The 20,177-nt window shown below is 47.2% G+C and overlaps 1 protein-coding gene across 1 annotated transcript in view; it reads right to left on the bottom strand.

Moving 5' to 3' along the window:
* The window catches only part of ADAP1 (ArfGAP with dual PH domains 1), a 170,567-nt gene that overhangs the window by 96,787 nt on the left and 53,603 nt on the right, over positions 1-20,177 (bottom strand). Inside the window, exon 2 of the mRNA XM_063430386.1 lies at positions 8,553-8,683. Within this exon, the coding sequence (XP_063286456.1) occupies positions 8,553-8,683 (131 nt within the window). The remainder of the gene's footprint in view (positions 1-8,552; positions 8,684-20,177) is intronic.

The following is a 20,177-nucleotide window of genomic DNA, read 5'->3' on the forward strand; positions in this document are numbered from 1 at the left end:
TTCTTCTTGTGGTGGGTATTGAGGAGTCATCTTCAGCCTCCAGTTTATTCACTCCGATTGTGTAGTGGCACAGCTGCAGGGCATCAAGTACTCTCCATCTCGGGACTTTGGTGTCGATTGATAGCGCCCGGTTTGGGCCCCCAGAGCTGCAAGTGATCCAATTTCCATGGTTGCCCGCAGAGGGCACCAAGAGCCCCGAGGGAGGCCACCTTCTTCACAGAGTGCTCAAGGTTCAGAGCGGGCTCCGCTGCCAGCTTGCGAGGTCAGTGTGACTTCCGACTATTTCTGGCATGCATAGGGCCCCAGGGTGGACCGAGATAACCACCCGGCCCAGTGGAAATGCAAATAAAGCTATCCAGAGATATTTGATATAAACTAAAGGTAAATAAAAATAAACATATTGAACAGTTAAGTAACTTAAATTAGCTTACATTAAAGTCCACCGGGCAAGGTTATATACGGGGAGAAAGCAGATAGCCTGCATCCCTGCCTATGTTAAACTGCGTAGTGTTATCCCCAGGTTCAACCTATTCCCTTCATGGTATGTACTGTGGCCCAATAAGAGTATGCACGGGGGAACCTACTCATTTGCAGCCCCCCAACCCCTTGTCGAGAAACAGTCTAGTGTGCCAATCGCACCAGGCTCTTGCCGTGACGTTAGCAGGTTTGTCGCGTATGCAGGGTAGCCCAGGTAGCAAGCCTCAGCGTTGTGGGTCAGGACTCTCTTCCCATCCCAGGCCTCTGTGAAGGACGTGGTACCCCGTGCAAGGGTCATGGTCTGCTTTGGGGTCAAGACTGCTCTGCCTGTGGGGTTAGCAGTGGGTCTGGCTGTATTGCGCCGTCTTTGGTGAGTGATTTGTCGCTTCAACGATGGGCGCTTGGTGTTAAAGCCTCGAGGGGCTCTCAGAGCGGGCGTGAGGACACCTTTGTAGGTAGGAGCTTGCTTGGCAATGTCGCCCGGAGGAGGTACCTTCCGTTTCGGTTACTTGTTGCTGTCTGCAACCCTCCGTTGCTCTGCCACAGTAGCTTGGGTGCGTTATTTGAGCCTCAACCAGAAGTTTTGGAAAATTGCATCCAGGCGCTGCAGGGTAAGTTCTATGGAGATGCTGCGTGGCCTCTGGGGCGCATGTAGGCCTTGCTTGTCTGATGGTGGGGCAGTCGCCATCTTGATTGCTCAGTGCAGGCAGTGCTTTGGTAGTTTGCAGCGTGGAGCACTCTGTAGGCAATAGTAGTCAGCAGCAGTTTGTCCAGTGGTGACCAGGATATCCCCCGCTGGTCATGGGGGGGCAAGGGGGGTAGGAGTGCCGCAGAGCTGCACCGGGGTCTGAGGAGCTAGGAGATCGGTCGCTTCTCCCCTGCTTCGTGCACAGTAGGTCGCAACTGAGAGACCCGGTCTCCGGTGGGATATAATCTCGATTTGTAGTTCAGGGTAGTCAGCATAGGTTCCCCAACTCATAGAGTGCCTATTCATGAAAGTAACTGTTCATGGGGAGATATCACCTCAAAAACAGTTAAGACTCTCAGGAGCTCAGGCACAGCACGTCTGCTCTGCATGGAAGCCTGGCTCTGCCCCTTGGTTGTCCATTTTGACAGTGGATGGTTGGGAGTGGATTGTGGGGGTTTGTATGCTACTTATGATTTTCCAGAAGTTTCTTGGGTTTGATAGGTTGTTCAAATTTTCACAGAAATATTGGGCCTTTGCCATTTTTGTTTGTTTTGTGCATGCATATGTATATTGCCAGAGGATGCCCACTCTCACGGTCCTAATAGGTATACAGCCAGATGATGCCCAGTGTCCTGGTTCTCATAGATATAAGGCCAGAGGATCCAATCTTCAAATTTTGATTTTTGCATTATAACACATTTGGGACAGGTAATCAGGCCACTAATCCAAATTAACCACTATTAATATTATTTTCTCCAGAATCTCACATGGGGCATTTTGAGAGCTTTCATGTATTCATTTTATCAGAAACTTCTGCCAAAATTTAGTACACCTGAAAAACTATTTGTGAATAGTTAAGTCTTTTGAGCAAAGTAGAGACTATGGCTGGTGTTACAAAGAAAAATAAACAAATTACTGATACCACAAGGATATTCACTTGACAATACTTTTATTTAAAACAAACAATCCTTAGACATAATGTGTTACACCCATCGTGCCTGTTACAACTGAGTAAGTGAGAGACATGTAAAACAGACGCTGTCAGCGTTCACTAACTCTCGCTCTGCCACATCTTAAGATACTCACATGTAGTTAGTGGTTACAGTAATTACATGCGCGATATTGCCGATGACGCAGTGTATAAAAACTGCTCTGGTTGTGGTAAGATAATTAGCTCTCTGATCATTCCTTGGTAAATAATCTACCAGTTTAAATGCATGCCTGACATCTCATGGGTCTTGAGTAAGGTTAATGTTGTTGAGAGTTGTAAGGACATGGTTTGGTGGTAGGTTTTATTGATCAGTGTAGTAATTTTCTTTTCTTTGTGAATGTTTATTATTTTTGCTGAAAGAGAATACTTTTACTTTACAAATTTTTAAATTCTAGTTTTTGGTGTGTTTTTGCAAAATTGTGGAAAACAACTTGAAAATTTGTATTTTTGAGGTTTGATGGCTCACAGCATCATAACATAAATCTTGTTTAGAATAATCATATAAAATAAGATATCATTTAATGCATCACAATTTTTAAAAGAGAAAGGCATTTTAAAAATAAGTTATACAAAGAAAGCGTATTTCATAACTTCTCATCTTTTCTGTTAGTACTGAATCAGGAAACCATTTGACGCAATAATAGCCTTACAATGGCGTCCCTTGGAGTGAACCAAGTTAGTTCATCAGGTGATATTATGTGAACCCACAGCTGTATGATAGCTTCTTTCAATTGTCTTTTATTCCTTGGTTCCCTCTGACTAACAAGTTTCTTTAAGTCGGATTCACAGATGGCTATTGCTTCACCATTCAATCAGGGTAATATCATTTTGGAGAAACCACTTTTTGCACATAGCAGCAACATGATAAATTGCTAAATCTGGGGGGGCGGGGCCTGGCAGCCGAACGAAGCAGACGTGCAAAGCCAGAGCTCCTCGACAAAAAGCGATTCTGACCATAAACCAACGATTTTGACCCCAATCTTCGACAATAATTCTGCCCTAGCTACTTACCCATGCGAGGCAAGCAGGGTGAACGCATAGAAGACACCAGGCGGTGTGATACTAGCACTGCCAGCGTCTGAGGCCTACTGCATTGGGGTGGTGGAGACGGCCGCTCCTCCACCTCACTCGGTTCCTGCTTATCGCTGTGCCCTGACACCCCCCCCTCTGGACCGGCGGGGGATATCCCGGTCCCCACTGGTGGACTGACTTACGGCAGTGGAACGCAACCGTTGAGAGCAAACAGCGGCATTACCTGTGTGCCCAAATCACCGTGACCAACTTTGCAAGATGGCTGCCGCAACAACCAAGGCCTCCCACGAGGCGCGGATAGAAAGAGCTTTCGAGCGCTTCTGGTCTCAATTCTGGGCTGCAATGGGCCAAAAAGCAGAGAGGGAGGTGGCGAAAAGCTCTGTCCTAACAAACCCTGGAAGAGCCCTCAACCCACAGCCAGCTGTACATGGCCGCGCCATCGCTCCGACAGCAAGAAGGAGGAGGAGGAAGAAGCGTTGTGTACCTAACTCACGGAGGCTTAGCGCTGCTGGCATCCGCAGCTCGCCTAGACCTCATCACGACCGCCTGCAGGGCTCAACTCTTCGACCAGCACAAGATCTCCCACGGGCCGGGGGCCAGAAAGGAACCATACACAAGCAAGGAATCGCAACCTTGTGCCCAACTCTCCCCAGCTGCGTGACGGATCCTCACTCCCGGCAGCACGTACCTGTGAACGGGACACTTGGCCTCTGTGAATTATCAGTGTGTGCTGTCAGCTCTTTGATCACTGGTTTAGGCTGAGCGGGTATTGTGTACAGCGGGCATGCATTCGTTTTAAGTTCCCTCTGTGATTAGCATGCCCACTGCCTCCTGAACTACCCCATCTGTCACGGGTTACACTTAGTTCCAGAGGGCTTCACTCAGTCACCAGGTTACCAGTGGTGATAATATCAACGGAAATGTCAGCTACTATAGATAGATGCACTCCCTGTGGTCCCTTAACTCCCCACTGACATGTTCCATACGTTACTCCTGATATACCTAGGCTACCCTCTCTTGTCCATACCACTTATTACCTTATTTTTCTTTTTATTCTGTCATTATCTACGGTATGTCTAGAGGGCACACCCGTGAGTAACTAGGTACGATCTGCATAATCTAGACCGGTACCTATAGCCTGCAAACTAATCCTTTACTATGATACATACACGCTGTATATGAAACCTTATTGTCTGATAATCGTTCAACAATTGTGCAGTACTACCATACTTTCACTAATGCTACCTAACTAACTGGCATACTACAAAGTTTCTTGCATGTTCATCAAAATTGGTTTATATAGCAACCTAAAACAAAAAATGTGCATTATGCTACCATGTCATGTCCAGATAATTCGTTGTCCATTGTTAAAGCGTGAATATCTGCTCTTGGGGCATGACGAACGCATCTGTAACTGCAATATCTATGTGCACTTCAAAAATTCTATGTCTCATGCCTATTAGCTTACCTACGCACTGCACTAAATGTATGGAATACTCCTTTGTGCTGCATGTTTAATAGCCTGTTTCTTACTAGCGTGTTTACATTTAGCTCCTCTTAGTACAGCATAACGTTTAACTTTCTCCACATAATATATAAGCATGCTACCAAACACATAGTTCACTTATGTACTCTTACTCAGAGGAAACTAATCTTTTGTTAGACTAAATACAGCAGTGAGTTGTTAGACTGCCGTGTATAACTATGTCTACAACTAGAATAATAGATGACCATAGCCTGTGACCTCTCAGACGCACCCAGCCCATAATTCAATATGTGTCACTACTCGTAGACTACATCACGCAACAATCTATAACACATACCTCAGCAACTAGTAAATTGTACCTAGCCTGTGGTAATCTTACTAAACCTAACCTTAAGCGTTTGACAAATCATCTACTAACAAAAAAAAAATGTGCAGATTTAACAATGCTACTTCTCTGTATCATCCTGTACCAAATATTGCCTGTTTATGCTGTTGTGGCATTCCTGAGCAGCTTGTATTTTTCGTTCGCACTACAAAAATAAAGAATTAAAAAAAAAAAAAATTGCTAAATCTGGTTGAAACATATAGTCTTAATCCTGGAAAAGACAGAGTGCTGAAGGCTTCAGTGTTTTTTTATCAAGTATATCACAGATGTGTTTTTTTGCTACTTACAGTACCATCAAGAGGACGTAGTGTTAAATTAGAGGGGCAAAGGTTTCAAAATAATATCCGGAAGTATAACTTTACTGAGAGGGTAGTGGATGCATGGAATAGCCTTCCAGCTGAAGTGGTAGCGGTTAACACAATAAAGGAGTTTAAGCATGCGTGGGATTTGCATAAGGCTATACAAACTATAAGATAAGGCCAGGGACTAATGAAAGTATTTAGAAAATTGGGCAGACTAGATGGGCCGAATGGTTCTTATCTGCCGTCACATTCTATGTTTCTATCAATCATACAAAATCTGCCCACACCTTTTGCTTTTTACAACTACAAATCATAACACTAACTGGATGTGTCATGGCAGCTATAATGCTTTCAGGCAGAAAATCTTCTCCAATTCTTCTTCATGCATACTTTATTCTATTGATTCTATTAGAAATTAATATTCTGGTTTAATAACTTCAGATGACTGTCCCATTATTCCTCAGACAACTTCACGTGGATTTTTAGCTCATTCTTATCTCTTTCTTCTTTGTTTGGCAGGTAGAAATTACTTTTTCCTTGGGATTCTAAAATTTAAACCAAATGTTTCGAGTCTGGGTCTAACAGATCTAGCTCTCTTATTTATTATTATGACGCCAATGATTTTCTTTGGTCGCTAAAACCGTTTTTTAATGCTTTTATCACTACATGCAGTTGTGCACCTTGCCCTACTGTTACCAGATTGGTTTTGAATTGGCTGACCTGCTCATACATTTTGTACAATTTAGAAATATCTCCTTTGGTTAGATGTCCACCTGCTTGTCTTATGATTTCCTCTTAGAATAATGTCATAAAAGCAGATAACAGTAGAAAGGTAATTTCATGTAGAATGCAATGCACAAATGGTATTGAATTATATGTACCGTATTCTACAAAACATTATAGCCAATTAGCCAGAAATAGAAAGCACAATTGCTTTATGTGCCACGAAGTGGATTTTCTTAACTAAAAACTGACCGATGATACTGATTTGATTGTTCGGAGAGCCAATCAGGACACAACACAAAACCAATAAAGTGTTAGTATGGGTCAACTCAATTTAAATTGGAGCCCATAACAGGACTCCTATTCAGTTGTGTGATTTGTTGCCTTTCTATCCAACTTGGGCCTCAATTTAATAAACTTTCTAAATGATTCAATGCTGTTAGAAAAACATTTCAAATGAATTATGTACAGAAGTCACTTTTAAAGTCTTTAGCAAGTATTGTAATCCATTGTTTGGAACGTTTTTATAACAGTATTGAAACATTTGGAAAGCTTATTAGATTAAAGCCTTTGTAAACTGTGTAATTTGGTAATGTGACAGAGTGAAAATAATTAATTTGTCATCCTGAAAGCAATGTAATATAATAACTTGAAGAGTTGAAGAAAAGGTAAAAATACAAATTTTCCAAATGGGTACCCCAATTTTGCCCACTAGTGCAAATGCATTATCATGCATAGATTTTATTTTTTGAATAGAAGATTACAGAGGAAATAGTGGTATATGTGAAGAGAGGTAACAAGAAAATACACATTTTCTTTACAATAGGTAGCAAAATTGCATCACATGAGCAATTACAATAGTCTACTTTTTTTTTTCCATGTTTTCACGGGAAGGGGAAGAAAGAGAATTAGGAATGGGAAGAAAGAACAAGGAATGAAGAGAGGAAGAGGAAAAAATTATAATAATAATTTGTCCCTTTTCTCTTCCCCTACATACATCATGGTTGTACACGAGCATGTTAAATAAAAATCAAGAATGGTTCACAAAGGGAACTCATGTTAAGATTTGAGTCAAACCTGTGCATCCACATTTTGAGAAAATAAAGGAATGGGAACCTAAGTTGGAAGCAGTCCTCTTTCCATTGTATTTATATTCTATTTTTTTTGTAATTATATTTTTGGACCTCAAGAATGTTAGGACTTGATACCTGTAGAAGACATCTCCATGGTATTCCCGCAGACACATCACTAACAGCACTGTACGTTTTCAGAGGGAGTAACTACTGTGTTGAACTCCATGGTAGTCATGAAGCTGCAGTTGGTTTCAGTGTATCTGCTCATACACAGTGGTAGATACATGGTAGTTTGAGCAGAGTCTTTGCAGACCCAGCGAGCACCTGATTGCCTGGTGCCAGGGGACTTTAGAAATAACATCCCCTGTAACCCGGCCAAACACAATCATTTATTCATTCCGGCCGAGCTGAGGGAATGGAGAGTTAGGTAATGAATGATGCAAGCAGTGATCTCATCCAACTGGTACAAACATGCCATGAGGAGACATGGAATATCATATTGTTGCTAAAGGAACACTATAGCGTTATGAATAAAAATCTGTATTCCTAACGCTATAGTTTCCCTCTTCATTTATAGCCCCCCCACCCCCTCCAACCCGGTGATGAAAGAGTTAAAAACCTTATTTATTTAAATGATTCCATCGTCAAGGGTCCTCGGAGCTGACTCCTCCTCCACCTCCTCCGACATTAGCATGATGGGGGAACTTAATGCGCATGCATGGTGAGCGACGCAAGCGCATTTGGCCTTTCAGATAGGAAAGCATTAAATCAATTGCTGGATGCTCTCATGCAATGCTTGACGACGTCCAACGTCGTTTCATAGAGTTAAACTCCATGAAGAGTCAGTCTGTCTTAATGTTGCATTGCAGGATTAGGGACACTGCACCCAGACCACTTCAACAAGGGTGCCTATAGTTTCCCTTTAACAAGTTAGCAAAGAAGCAAAATTGTATTTCTTTTCATAAGTAAATACCCCTTTTTATACATGACAATAACATAATGTTTTTTTGCCAGTTATATTAATAACCAAGAGTCTCACTAAATCAAACCGCAATTATATTTGTGGCTGAAACTCATAACTCTTTGATCGCGGTAACAAAACATTGTGTGTAAATCTCATTTTTATAAATTATCTTTTTCTTCTACTGGGTCTCGCAAGATAGCAGCGCTTCCGAAATATGAGGCCAAAACAATTTACGATCATTCATTACCTCAGATTTACTGGAACACACTAGATTACTCCTGATGCCTAAAACAATCGAAAAAAACATAACAGTAACAGTCTAATCCCAGTGTGATACTGAAATAACAATATAAATACCATACGTCACCCCACCACGAGAGCTGACAAACAGAAGGTTTTAATCAACAGATAAAAGATAATTACAAACATACCTCAATTTGTACATCATCCCAAGGGTCCAAACGGACAGATTTCACTCTACTAATTTGGGGGATGTTGCGATGAATGCCAGAACAGTTTAGGCAAATGAATACGCCCAGTGTGTATGATGCCCAATCTGGGTCTGAAAGAAAAGCATTTGAAAAAGAAAATAAATATTAATAGGTATTGCAAAATAAGGCAAAATCTAGAGTAAAAAAAGAATAGAATGAAAAGTAGAATACCAAATCATGGCCCTGTACCTGCACACATACAATCATATGTGAGGAAAGCAATGAGTAGGCATAGACTTATTTATTTACTAAATTGAGAATAAAAAGTAATTTCAAAGAGATTTTCTAATTTAAGAGACGCTGAAATGGAAGCACTTTTTCCAGATTGTCTATTTTGACATTTTAAAATTCACTTTGAATTTGAGTAAACTTGGAAATAATGCTTTTTGAAGCCCAAAGTTGCCCTAATTTTTCACCCCTCTGTTTTCTTCAATCCCTGCATTGAGATTATCTGGTTGTATGTATATATATATATATATATAAGTCAACATATGATAATACTAAGATTAATAATGTTTGAATAAATAAAAAAAAAAGTAAATACATAAAATACGTTTCACCAAAGTTACGGCAGTGAGTTCTGCCCAAACTCACTGCTAAAACTAGGGATAGACCGATTATCGGTTCCTCCAATTATTAGAGCTGATATTTTGCATATTTCTGATCAACGGTACCCGTTTTGTAATTTACCAATATTCCTGATTTGGTAGAAATTGCAGTGTTTACATTGGTGCCTAGGGACACTTCTAGAGGCAGTCACTCAGATTGCCAATAGAGGCGCTTCCTGGGTCAGTGTTGTACAGTGTGCAGCACTGACGTTTAGCATCTCCACGTTCTGCATGGAGGCTCAGAATGTTCCTCATAGACATGCATTAACTCAATGCATCTCTATGAATAGATGCTGATAGGTGCACGAGCGCATTAGCCTACCATTGGATTGGCTGAGATTGTCAGTTCAGATGATCTCAGCCAAGGAGGCAGATCGGGGCAGGGCCAGAGCCAGCAGACTTGCATGCCGATAAAGGATAGTTTTTTCACAAATTTACAGGTGGGAGAGGGTGGCGGGTGGCCAGCGCCACCTAATTAGTGGTTTTAACATTTAACTTAAATTTACACCATAGTCACCAAAACAGCGGAATGCAGAGGTTCTGGAGTTATAGCCTGTAACTGGGGGGGTCACCAGTGTAAATGCTGTCTTTTGCAGAGAAAAGCCAGTTTTTACACTGTTGCCTAAGTCCACCTCTAGTGGGTATCACACTGACGGCCACAAGCAGTTTTCCTCGACAAAGTCCTGCAAACTTTGCAGGACCCACATTCAGTGTCTCCATGCTCTGCATTGATTCAGTGTATCTCTATAAGTAGAGGTTGGGTGGTGCAACATTTGGGGAAGCATTGAATTAGCTGAAGTCATCAAGAATGATGATCTTAGCCAAGGAGGCAGGATAGCCAGCATTGAGGCTGGTGCAGGGAGGGGGGTGACAATTGCCCCATAGGGCATTATAAACAAACAAACAAAAAAATAATAATTAAAAACAGGTTGGCTATGGCTGCATAAACAGAAACAAAAGTGGTTTAACTCCTAAATGGCAGAGAATTGTGCAGGGAAACTCACGGGTATGATCTACACACCAAAACTGCTTCATTAAGCTAAAGTTGATTTGGTGCCTGTAGAGTCCCTTTAAATATTGTAGACACAGTTTGGGAGGGGTGGCGGCATTGCGAAAAGTCCTGTAACTTTCCTGTAAAGCTGTAATTAATTCCCTGGTCTGATTTTTAGACATGTAAAAGGGGACTTACCATGTTTCCCTATGGAAAAAAAAAAACGTTTTGTTTAACAATCAAATAAAGGCAAATTTAAATACTAACAAACCGAAATAGCAAAATGAAAACAGTGAAAACATAGTTGTCTTGGAGTATTTTCTTTCAGGACGGCTATTATGACTTGAGCTGATATTGACTTTGAATTCACCCCTGGTTCTCTCGGCCTAGCTATCACGACTGTCCAGGTTGGATGGACTTGACATTGACAAAGTGGCAATGTAAATTCTGCATTGTCAATGCGGCTGAGAAGGCGGGCAGTTTTTACGAAGAGATACCCATTTTTTTTCTCAAAACTCACCGTAACGGGTTGACAAAGAAAATTGAGATGGCACCCATACTATTTCACACTATAACTACTACACTGATTCGTAATAGCTATGGTATAAAATTAATCCCTTTAAATAATTCTGAGTTCCAAGTTATCAACGCCCGACAAATGCTAGGGTGTCAGGGTCAACCTTTTAGGGACCTTTAGACCCGATAAAAAAAACAACAGAAAAAACAACAATTTAAAAAAATGAAATAAACTAAAGCTGTAGAGATCATACCTTTTAATGCAGATGATGTTAGTGGGGATTAAGAGTTGTATTTTTCCATTTTCATACCTCTTACTGCTGAACAGTATACATAAATTGTTTTATACATACACCATTTTTTAAGCTATTTATCTATTTATTGAGAAAAATGCGTGGCATGATGGCTCTATCAATAATCTTAATTTTAGAAGTAGGGGTACATCAATTAACGGTGCCAGATTTTACAACATCAAGGCAAACACTCAAAGGTTCAGTTTAGATTTAGGAGCTATGCACACAAACAAATGGGTTAGCTTCATAGCAATAATAAAATAAACAACAACAAAAAAAAAAAACACCTAAAATTTAACACTTCAGGATTAGGAATTCAAATGTAAGAGATTAGGATTAAATGAGGTTTTGAATATTAACAAATGCTACATATTTATAAAAACGATATACAAGTAGAACAATAGTGAAGCCAAAATAAAAAAAAAAACAAAATGTTTCTGACATCAATGATGCTTAGTGTGTGACCACTGCAGTTTGTTTTTTTGCTTTGTGTTAGTATTTTGGGGGTTTCTGGCGTACTGGCACTTGCAAAAAAGCCGAAGCGCGAGTGAAGTGCATCTTCAGCAGAATACTGCAGTGTAACTGACACATCATTATACATATCTGAAATTTTCATTGCGGTAGCCTTGAGCTGTTAGATTGGTTATTTGATGCTGGAGAAATTGAAGGATTGGAAACACTTTATAAAAACATATGAACTCTTAATCTCGGAGCATAAAATCTGTTAACTGCAGTTTAAGACAAACACTTCAAAAAAATAAGGAACACAATGTCAAATGCATTTAGAAAGCCTCTAGATCAGGTTTCCCCAAACTCCGGCCCTCCAGGTGTTGCTGAACTACAACTACCATGATTCTATGAATTAAATAGATATGCTGAGAATCATGGGAGTTGTAATTCAGCAACAATTGGAGTTTGGGGAAGCCTTCTCTAGCTCAAGTTATCTTCATTTACAATGATTATAGCTCCAATTGGTAAAGTTCACTTCAGTTTTTGGGCTGAGTCACACCTGATCAGGAAATAGAAAAACTAAAAAGCATAATGAGTAGTAACGAGGCAGAGGGATTAACAGGAGCTTAGAATGTATGAAAATAGTGATTTGTGGGCACTTTGTGGGCACACTTATCTACAAACAAATGATTAATGGTCAAATCAGCCAGTTGGCACCATAAGGAAAACCAACAGGTTATAGCTTGAGTTGTACATTGCTACACTGCACTATTGCTATTGTATTAATTACAACTGTGTATGTCATGAAGATAGAATCTTTATAAAATACTCATTTTGAATGTGTTGCGGTTTCATTTAATTCCAACCCAGTCAAGAGATATACAGAGACATAGTAGGGACTACTTTAACTTTTCGCCTCCGCCTGAGCTTCTTAGACACTGGGCGGAGCTATAGTGTCAATACCGACAACCATGACCAGTGAGGGCTGCAGGGAATTGCCTATACAGGGTCTTTGCTGGATTTTCCATAGACCTCAATGCTGTATTCTTGCGCATGCGCGAGTATACAGCAGTGATGCTTGCTTGTGGCACGTCTGAAAAGGACCAGCTGGAGGAAGAGGCTGGCACAAGCGAGGGGCAAGTCCAGGAAAGTAAATATCACCTTTACTGGCCCCCAATGGCCACCGGACCAACAGCGGCGATGTCACTGTTGCAAATTCTGTAAAGTCCCCAGATGGTGACAGTGATTTCAAGCACAGCAATGATTAAATGAACATGACCGGTGTATAGTCGCCATATGGGCTGGCGGAACCTTGGACAAAAAACCCCCCACATACCTAACCCAATAACACACTGACACCTGGTATATGGGAAAATTTGTCCACAGCTTTATTAAATAATTTATAATATATATAACGATAATATTGCTTTAAATAAGTTAACATATAAACATGGGTCATTGCCCCCACCTTCCGCCCCTCTCATCCGTATCCTTCTTTTTAATAGAGGGCAATGACCCCCAACATAACAAATACAAATATGTAACGACATTTTCCAACCTCGCCAACTTGAACCGAACAAGTGCCAACCATAAGTAACCATGGCAGGGGTATACCCGGATACCCCTGCCCCACCAGGTTCTGAGCCACCTCCAGGACTCGAAACCACCATTGACCATAATTCCAATTTTTTCCATGTTCCTCACGTTCCTCATAGGGAGCCTATGTCCTCTCTCTCAGCTCCCTATCCCGCCGCTGTGAAAAAACGGGAAACCCTTATCTAATCATAAATATATAGGGAGGGTGGGCGGGACAAACTGAACCGGGTAGGAAATTAGAAGTGAACCTTACAAAATGGCTCCTCCCTTAAATAGCCAAACCCACATATCCCATAACCCACCTGTCCTGTCTGTTCCTCCTGGGCCCGCCTCCTAACCCCTGTCAAGGCCCTGTTCCGCTTAAGCTGCGCTTTGGCTACATGGGGCTACATGACCGGTGTATAGTCGCCATATGGGCTGGCGGAACCTTGGACAAAAAACCCCCCACATACCTAACCCAATAACACACTGACACCTGGTATATGGGAAAATTTGTCCACAGCTTTATTAAATAATTTATAATATATATAACGATAATATTGCTTTAAATAAGTTAACATATAAACATGGGTCATTGCCCCCACCTTCCGCCCCTCTCATCCGTATCCTTCTTTTTAATAGAGGGCAATGACCCCCAACATAACAAATACAAATATGTAACGACATTTTCCAACCTCGCCAACTTGAACCGAACAAGTGCCAACCATAAGTAACCATGGCAGGGGTATACCCGGATACCCCTGCCCCACCAGGTTCTGAGCCACCTCCAGGACTCGAAACCACCATTGACCATAATTCCAATTTTTTCCATGTTCCTCACGTTCCTCATAGGGAGCCTATGTCCTCTCTCTCAGCTCCCTATCCCGCCACAAGCTCAGACCTTGACCCCTTAAGCTGTCTGAGCTCCGCCACCCCGAAGAAGGAACGCCCTCCGCATCCCTTCCTGCAGACCCAAGTTCAGCAGGTCGTAACCCACTGCCGAAAGGTGTACACCGTCCGAGCGGTAATACCCATCCAACCCCTCCTCCAGTTCCTGGTGCCTTACCACCACTCCCCCCAGTTTCCTGACAAAACTCGCCATCAGGCTGTTCACCTTACCCCTGCATCTATCAATGGCTACCGGGTCCCGGGCGTAACGCCACCGCTGCCTCGGAACAATCTCAGACCATACCAGCATCACCCCGGGAAGCAGATCAACCAACCGGTTAAGATCCTGCTTCATCCATTTTACCAGCCTCCGCTGCGGGGTGAGGCCCAGGTCATTACCGCCTGCATGTAAAACTAGCATATCCGGCCGCGCCCCGCCTGCGACCATACCAAATATTGCCCTGCAGACGTCCCCCCAGCAGAAGCCCCGATACCCCCACCAGCGCACTACGAGCTGGTCCTCCGGAAAGCCCAGCTGCTGGCCTTGAGCTCGAGCTGCAGCCCTCCGTCCGGCCCAGAAAATGAAGGAATGACCCACGATCCAAGCGACCCGGCCTGGGGAAGAAAGAAAAACACAGGATAAAACCACCCGTACCCCCCAGGCCGCCCCAATGCCCCTTAGTGTTCCAACAAACCCAAGCGTACATATGAGCGGAACCTAACAGATTCCCATCTCCCAATCCGCTTGACTACCTCATCCCCCAAACCTAGACGTGTGGCCTCCGTGGCCGCCCCAATACGAAAGGAGTGGGTACCGTATGTGCCGGCATCCAATCCCATCCGACCCAGACCCAGGCTGAAAACTTTCCGAAATTGGAAGCGAGAGAGCGACGAGCCATCCGCGTGGACCAACAGGGACCCGCCAACCGCGGGCCTCTGATCCAGATACTCCGATACCGCAGCTACCGGGCACAGTGCCGAGCCCGGCAGGGCCCCCAGCGTAACGTCCCGGCCCTTACCTTCCACATCCGTCTTGGACCTAGCCAAGTGCACTACCAGCTTCCCATCCAGTATACGTACCCCAGACACCTGTATGCCCCCCGTGGCCGCCCGGGTGTTGCTCACCAACTCCCCGACGCGGAACGCCCCAAAGAAAGCCAAAAGAAATGCCACACGGAATAACGACACCTCAAATGCATTGAAACAAATGGTGGGCAGCGCCTGAACAAGCCCTTCCAGCACATGCACCGACACCGGGCGCCTAGCGTCGGGGGCCCTCCGAGCCCTCCGATACCCTTTGAGTGCTTGCCGGACGATAAACGCCTTGGTAAGGTCCGCTCTCCCATGGAGCTTGAACCAGAACGCCATTGCAGCCATGTTCCTGTCAATCACCGCCGGGGAGGCGCCCCCCGCCAGTAATTGAAAGGTAAACCACAAGAAGGCATCCAGAGGCGGCTCCCCTCGTACCCCTCGGCCCAGCCCGCCCCAGGAACGTTCCCATGAACTCCAGACCTTACTGTATGCGGCCCATGTGGCCGGTGCCAGCGAAGCCTTCACGAGTCCGCCAAGCAGGACGCTCCTAGCTGCCACATCTCGATCGGGCACGGCTGACCCCTGTCCTGGGCCTCCGGGGCCATCGTTCGAAACCGGGACCACTGAAAACGAGACAGAGCGTCAGCCACCTCGTTCAAGTACCCAGGCACATGGCGCGCGCGAAAAACCACATTCAGGGACATGCACAACAAAACAAAGTGCCGCAGCAGAGTCACCACCGGCCTCGATGCTGCAGACTGATTATTAACCGCGTGCACCACGGACATGTTGTCCGAGAAGAAAACCACTTTCCTGTCCCTCAACCGGTCCCCCCACAGCGCCAACGCCACCACCAGTGGGAACAGCTCCAGAAACGCCAGGTTACGCATGAGGGGGCTCTGCCCCCATGCCTCCGGCCATTTTTCTGCACACCAGCTCCCGCTGAAGTAGGCCCCAAAACCCACGCTACCCGACGCGTCGGTGTACAGCTCCAGCTCAGCTGTCGACACGCCCCCTTGCCGAAAGAACACCGTCCCGTTAAAGTCCCTGAGGAAGGTATCCCACACCCCCAAGTCCGCCCGCATGGACGAAGATACCCGGATGAAATGGTGAGGAGACCTAATCCCCGCGGTAGCCGCCGATAAGCTGCGGCTAAACACCCTACCCATGGGTATCACCCTACAGGCGAAATTGAGCATTCCGACCAATGACTGCAGTCGGCGCAGGGTCACTTTCCGTGCCCGACGCACCTCTGCCACCACGCCGCGCAAACCTTCCAGCTTTGCCAGCGGCAGCCGACATTCCCCCCGCACTGAATCTATCTCCAGACCCAGGAAACTAAGGCACTCAGTCGGGCCCTCAGTTTTATCCGCCGCCAGCGGCACCCCAAAGCAGCCCGCCACCCATTGAATGGTACCTAACAAGTGCTGGCACGCGGGAGATCCGGCCGGCCCCACGCACAGGAAATCATCCAGATAGTGCACCACCGCTTTATCTCCCGCTTCCGTCCGCACCACCCACTCGAGAAATGAGCTAAACTTCTCAAAGTAAGAGCACGAAATGGAACACCCCATGGGAAGGCACAAATCCACAAAGTAGCCCCCCTCAAAGAAGCACCCTAACAGGTGGTGACACGCCGGGTGCACCGGAAGCAACCTAAAAGCAGCCTCGATGTCCACCTTGGCCATCAACGCACCACGCCCGGCTCTCTTCACCAGCTCGACCGCCTGGTCAAAGGATGCGTAAGAGACCGAGCATAGGTCCCCGTCAATGTCGTCGTTCACCGACTCCCCTTTAGGATAGGAAAGATGGTGAATGAGCCGAAACTTCCCTGTTTCTTTCTTGGGGACCACCCCGAGGGGAGAGACCCGAAGGCCCTCCAGTGGCGGGGCCACAAAAGGCCCCGCCATCCTACCCAACCGCACCTCCTTGTCCAACTTCTCCCGAACCACCTCTGGAAACTCCACCACGGACTTGAGATTATGAGGGCACGCAGTGCCACCCCTCTCCCGAAACGGAATGACAAACCCTTGCCCAAACCCCGCTCTAAGCAGCTCCGCGTCTGCCCTGTTACCGTAGCGGTTTAGCCAGGGCTCCATCGCGTCTAATTTCACTGGGGTTAGCCCCCGAGGTAGTGGGAGACCCTCCGCCGCCAACCGCGGCAGAGGCTCCCGTCCCCCCGGACTTCCCTTTCTTGAAACAACGTTGGAGCCCATGAGCCCCACCGCAGCCCGAGCACTCGTGCTTGAAGCGGCAGGCTGCGCCCCACTTGCACTGGCCCTCGTTAAAGAGCCAGCATAAGCCCTTCTGCGAGGCGGCCGACGAGGAGGACTGACCCTTAGCGCCAGCCGCGTGCTGAAAGGGCTGCGCCTTCTGCGCCATCATGAGCTTCATCCAGAGAGGCAGGTCCATCTGGTCCCATCGCATGCCCGGATTCGCCGCCAGCCGCTGCCGGAACTGCTCATCATACCGCCACCATGCCAATCCGCCATAGGTGCGGTATGCCTCCCATATGCCGTCCAAGTAGCAAAACAGGGACGAGCAGGAGCCCGGCGATTTTTCCCCGATCACGCTGGCCAGGATACAGAATGCCCTTAGCCAGTTACCAAAAGACTTCGGTATCTTGCGATACCTCCGCCGTTTCTCCTCCTCCTCTTTCTTTTCGTCCTTCTTGTCCTCCTCCTTGAGGTCAAGAAAGTCCTCCAAGGGAAGAAGCGAGAAGATCTCGCAAAATTCCCCCTTCCAGATTTTATCTTTCACCTCCTGCTTGAGGTGCACCCCCAGCGGGCCCGCGAAGGACACATACGCATGTTGCCTCGCTGCTTCCGTCACCCCCCCCGTCAACTCCGCCCGTTCGCTTCCCGCCTCACCCACGCTGGAAGCCGACACAGCTTCCCCGCCCGCAACTGCCGCCGGGGTCCCTAGACCGGGCCCCACCTCGCCTCCCCCTTGCGTCCACACCTGCCCTACGCTACCTTGTGTGCCACCCCCCGCCCCCAGTGAGTGGAGTAGTGACTGCAGTGTTTGTACTAGTGCACTGGACTGTAGCGATTCAATAGACTCACCGGCCAAGCCCCTGGGGCCGATGACACCCGGGGCTGCGCAGTCCGTCACTGCTCGTCCAGGATGAACGCCATCCGCCGATGTCCCGCCAACCAGGGATCCCCCCCGGTGCCTGGAAAAATCAGATGAGGAGCGACTCCGGGACCTGGAAAGAGGAGAAGAAGTCCTGGGCAAGGCGTACTGTTCCCCCACCACCTTCCCGTCCCGAACCGGGGAGCGCCTGCTAACCGCCAAAGCCTCCCGCCGGGTATCCTCCCGCCGTCGCGCCCCAAAGGCCCTGAGAGCCCTGCCACGTGGACTACGACTCCTACCATCGCCTTTGGATGCCAACCCCCGTTGAGGCAACCTGGGGGACCCGGACCCTGCCGAACTCCCTGACATTGCGCGCCTGCGCCGGGGCCTCCGTCTGCGTGTCCTGGGGGCCCTAACCGGCGAGGGGCTAGCACTACCCGACTCCGAACTAGGCCCACCCTCCCCGCTTCCCGCCCCGTGCCCCAACCCCGCTGCAGCCCGACCTACCACTACACCTACGGAACCCGGACCAGGGGCACCTCCCCCGGGGCCCTCCACGGACGCGGATGGTGACACCCCGCTCCCCGAGACAGTTATCCCCGACCGACCGGATCTCGGGGCCTTACCTTTCCCCTTACCCTCTACCACCCTCCTAACATCCATCGAACCCGCAGACACTACCTTCCGCCCCGCAAGAGAACTACCGAGGGACCCCCCATCCTCCCCCACGGAAGCCCGCCCAGTCTGCACTCCGCGGGACCCCTTCGCAGCATCCCGCACCCCCCCCAGGGGCCCTCCGCCCGACCCCTGCTCCCCTTGGGCCGCTCGCCTACCCGCCCCCCCGTCCGCCCGCTCCCTGGAATCGGGCCTCACTCCCCGCCTGCCCACCACGCCAAGGGGACCCCCGGAAGGGGCCCCTGCACTTGCCTGCTGTACGTTGGGCCCGTCGTGGACCGTCCCAGTCCGCGTGCTGCAGTCCACCGCCAAGACCGATGGGGGTGCCCTCCTGGGCCGAGACCCCGCCCCGCCAGGCCCCGCACCAGGCCGTCCGGCCGCCATCTTGGATCCTGCTCCGCGCACGGCCCCATCCGTGTTAGGGGTTGGTGCAGCGATGTCCAGGGCAGCCGCCCGTCTCGACTCACCACGCCGAAGCCCCGGCCGCACACTGGGAGGCAGAGCCTCAACCAGGCAGCTCCTGGGCCTGCTACGACTTCCACTGGCTGCCTCCTGCACTCCCGTGCCACCGACCTCCGGTTCTCCTCCCGGGCTCAAACGCCTCGGGGGCCTCCTGGCCCTCGCCGGGCGTGAGTCTCCGGCCTCCTGTCCTGCCGCCGCAGCAAGGACCGGGCCCAGCTGGGCCTGCACCCAATCCGCTCCTTGTTGCCGCGCCGCTGTCCTGATCCCCTCCAGAAGCTTCTCCACAATATCCATGGCCCTGCAGAGGAGACAAAAGAGAAACCCTACCCAGAAAGTATAGAGAGCACCGGGATGCACACAAACTGAACCGGGTAGGAAATTAGAAGTGAACCTTACAAAATGGCTCCTCCCTTAAATAGCCAAACCCACATATCCCATAACCCACCTGTCCTGTCTGTTCCTCCTGGGCCCGCCTCCTAACCCCTGTCAAGGCCCTGTTCCGCTTAAGCTGCGCTTTGGCTACATGGGGCTACATTCCAAGCTCCACAACTATTACCGTCAGTGCTTCCTGATAACGTAAAAGGGACCTGTAAGGTTATCCAGTAACTAGAAAGAAGTGGGGGTTTTAGAATGAGGGAGGTAGAACAGAACAGAATTAGGGTAACAAGCAAGATGCAGCAAAACAAAAAAACAAATTAACCACAAAAATTAAACAAATATATAATTATTGATTTAGGCCACACATTATGCAATAGCATACCACCCAACATTTTAAATTGACAAATAGGGACACTTTAATTTCAGGGGTGTGAGTGGGATGTATGGTCTGGGACGGGGCTGTTCTGAAGAGATTTTAGGTGAATCACTGATAACAATTTATGGAACTAAATAGTAATTAAAGCAAGAACAATGTATGCTGTTTACACAGACTGGTTTCTAAATAGGGAAAGAGGGAATTGGGCCCTAAATAGGGTCAGTTGGGAGGTAGGCAGTGGTGGTG

This window comes from Pelobates fuscus, chromosome 8 (assembly GCF_036172605.1).
Source record: "Pelobates fuscus isolate aPelFus1 chromosome 8, aPelFus1.pri, whole genome shotgun sequence".
Classification (NCBI taxonomy): Eukaryota; Metazoa; Chordata; class Amphibia; order Anura; family Pelobatidae; genus Pelobates; species Pelobates fuscus.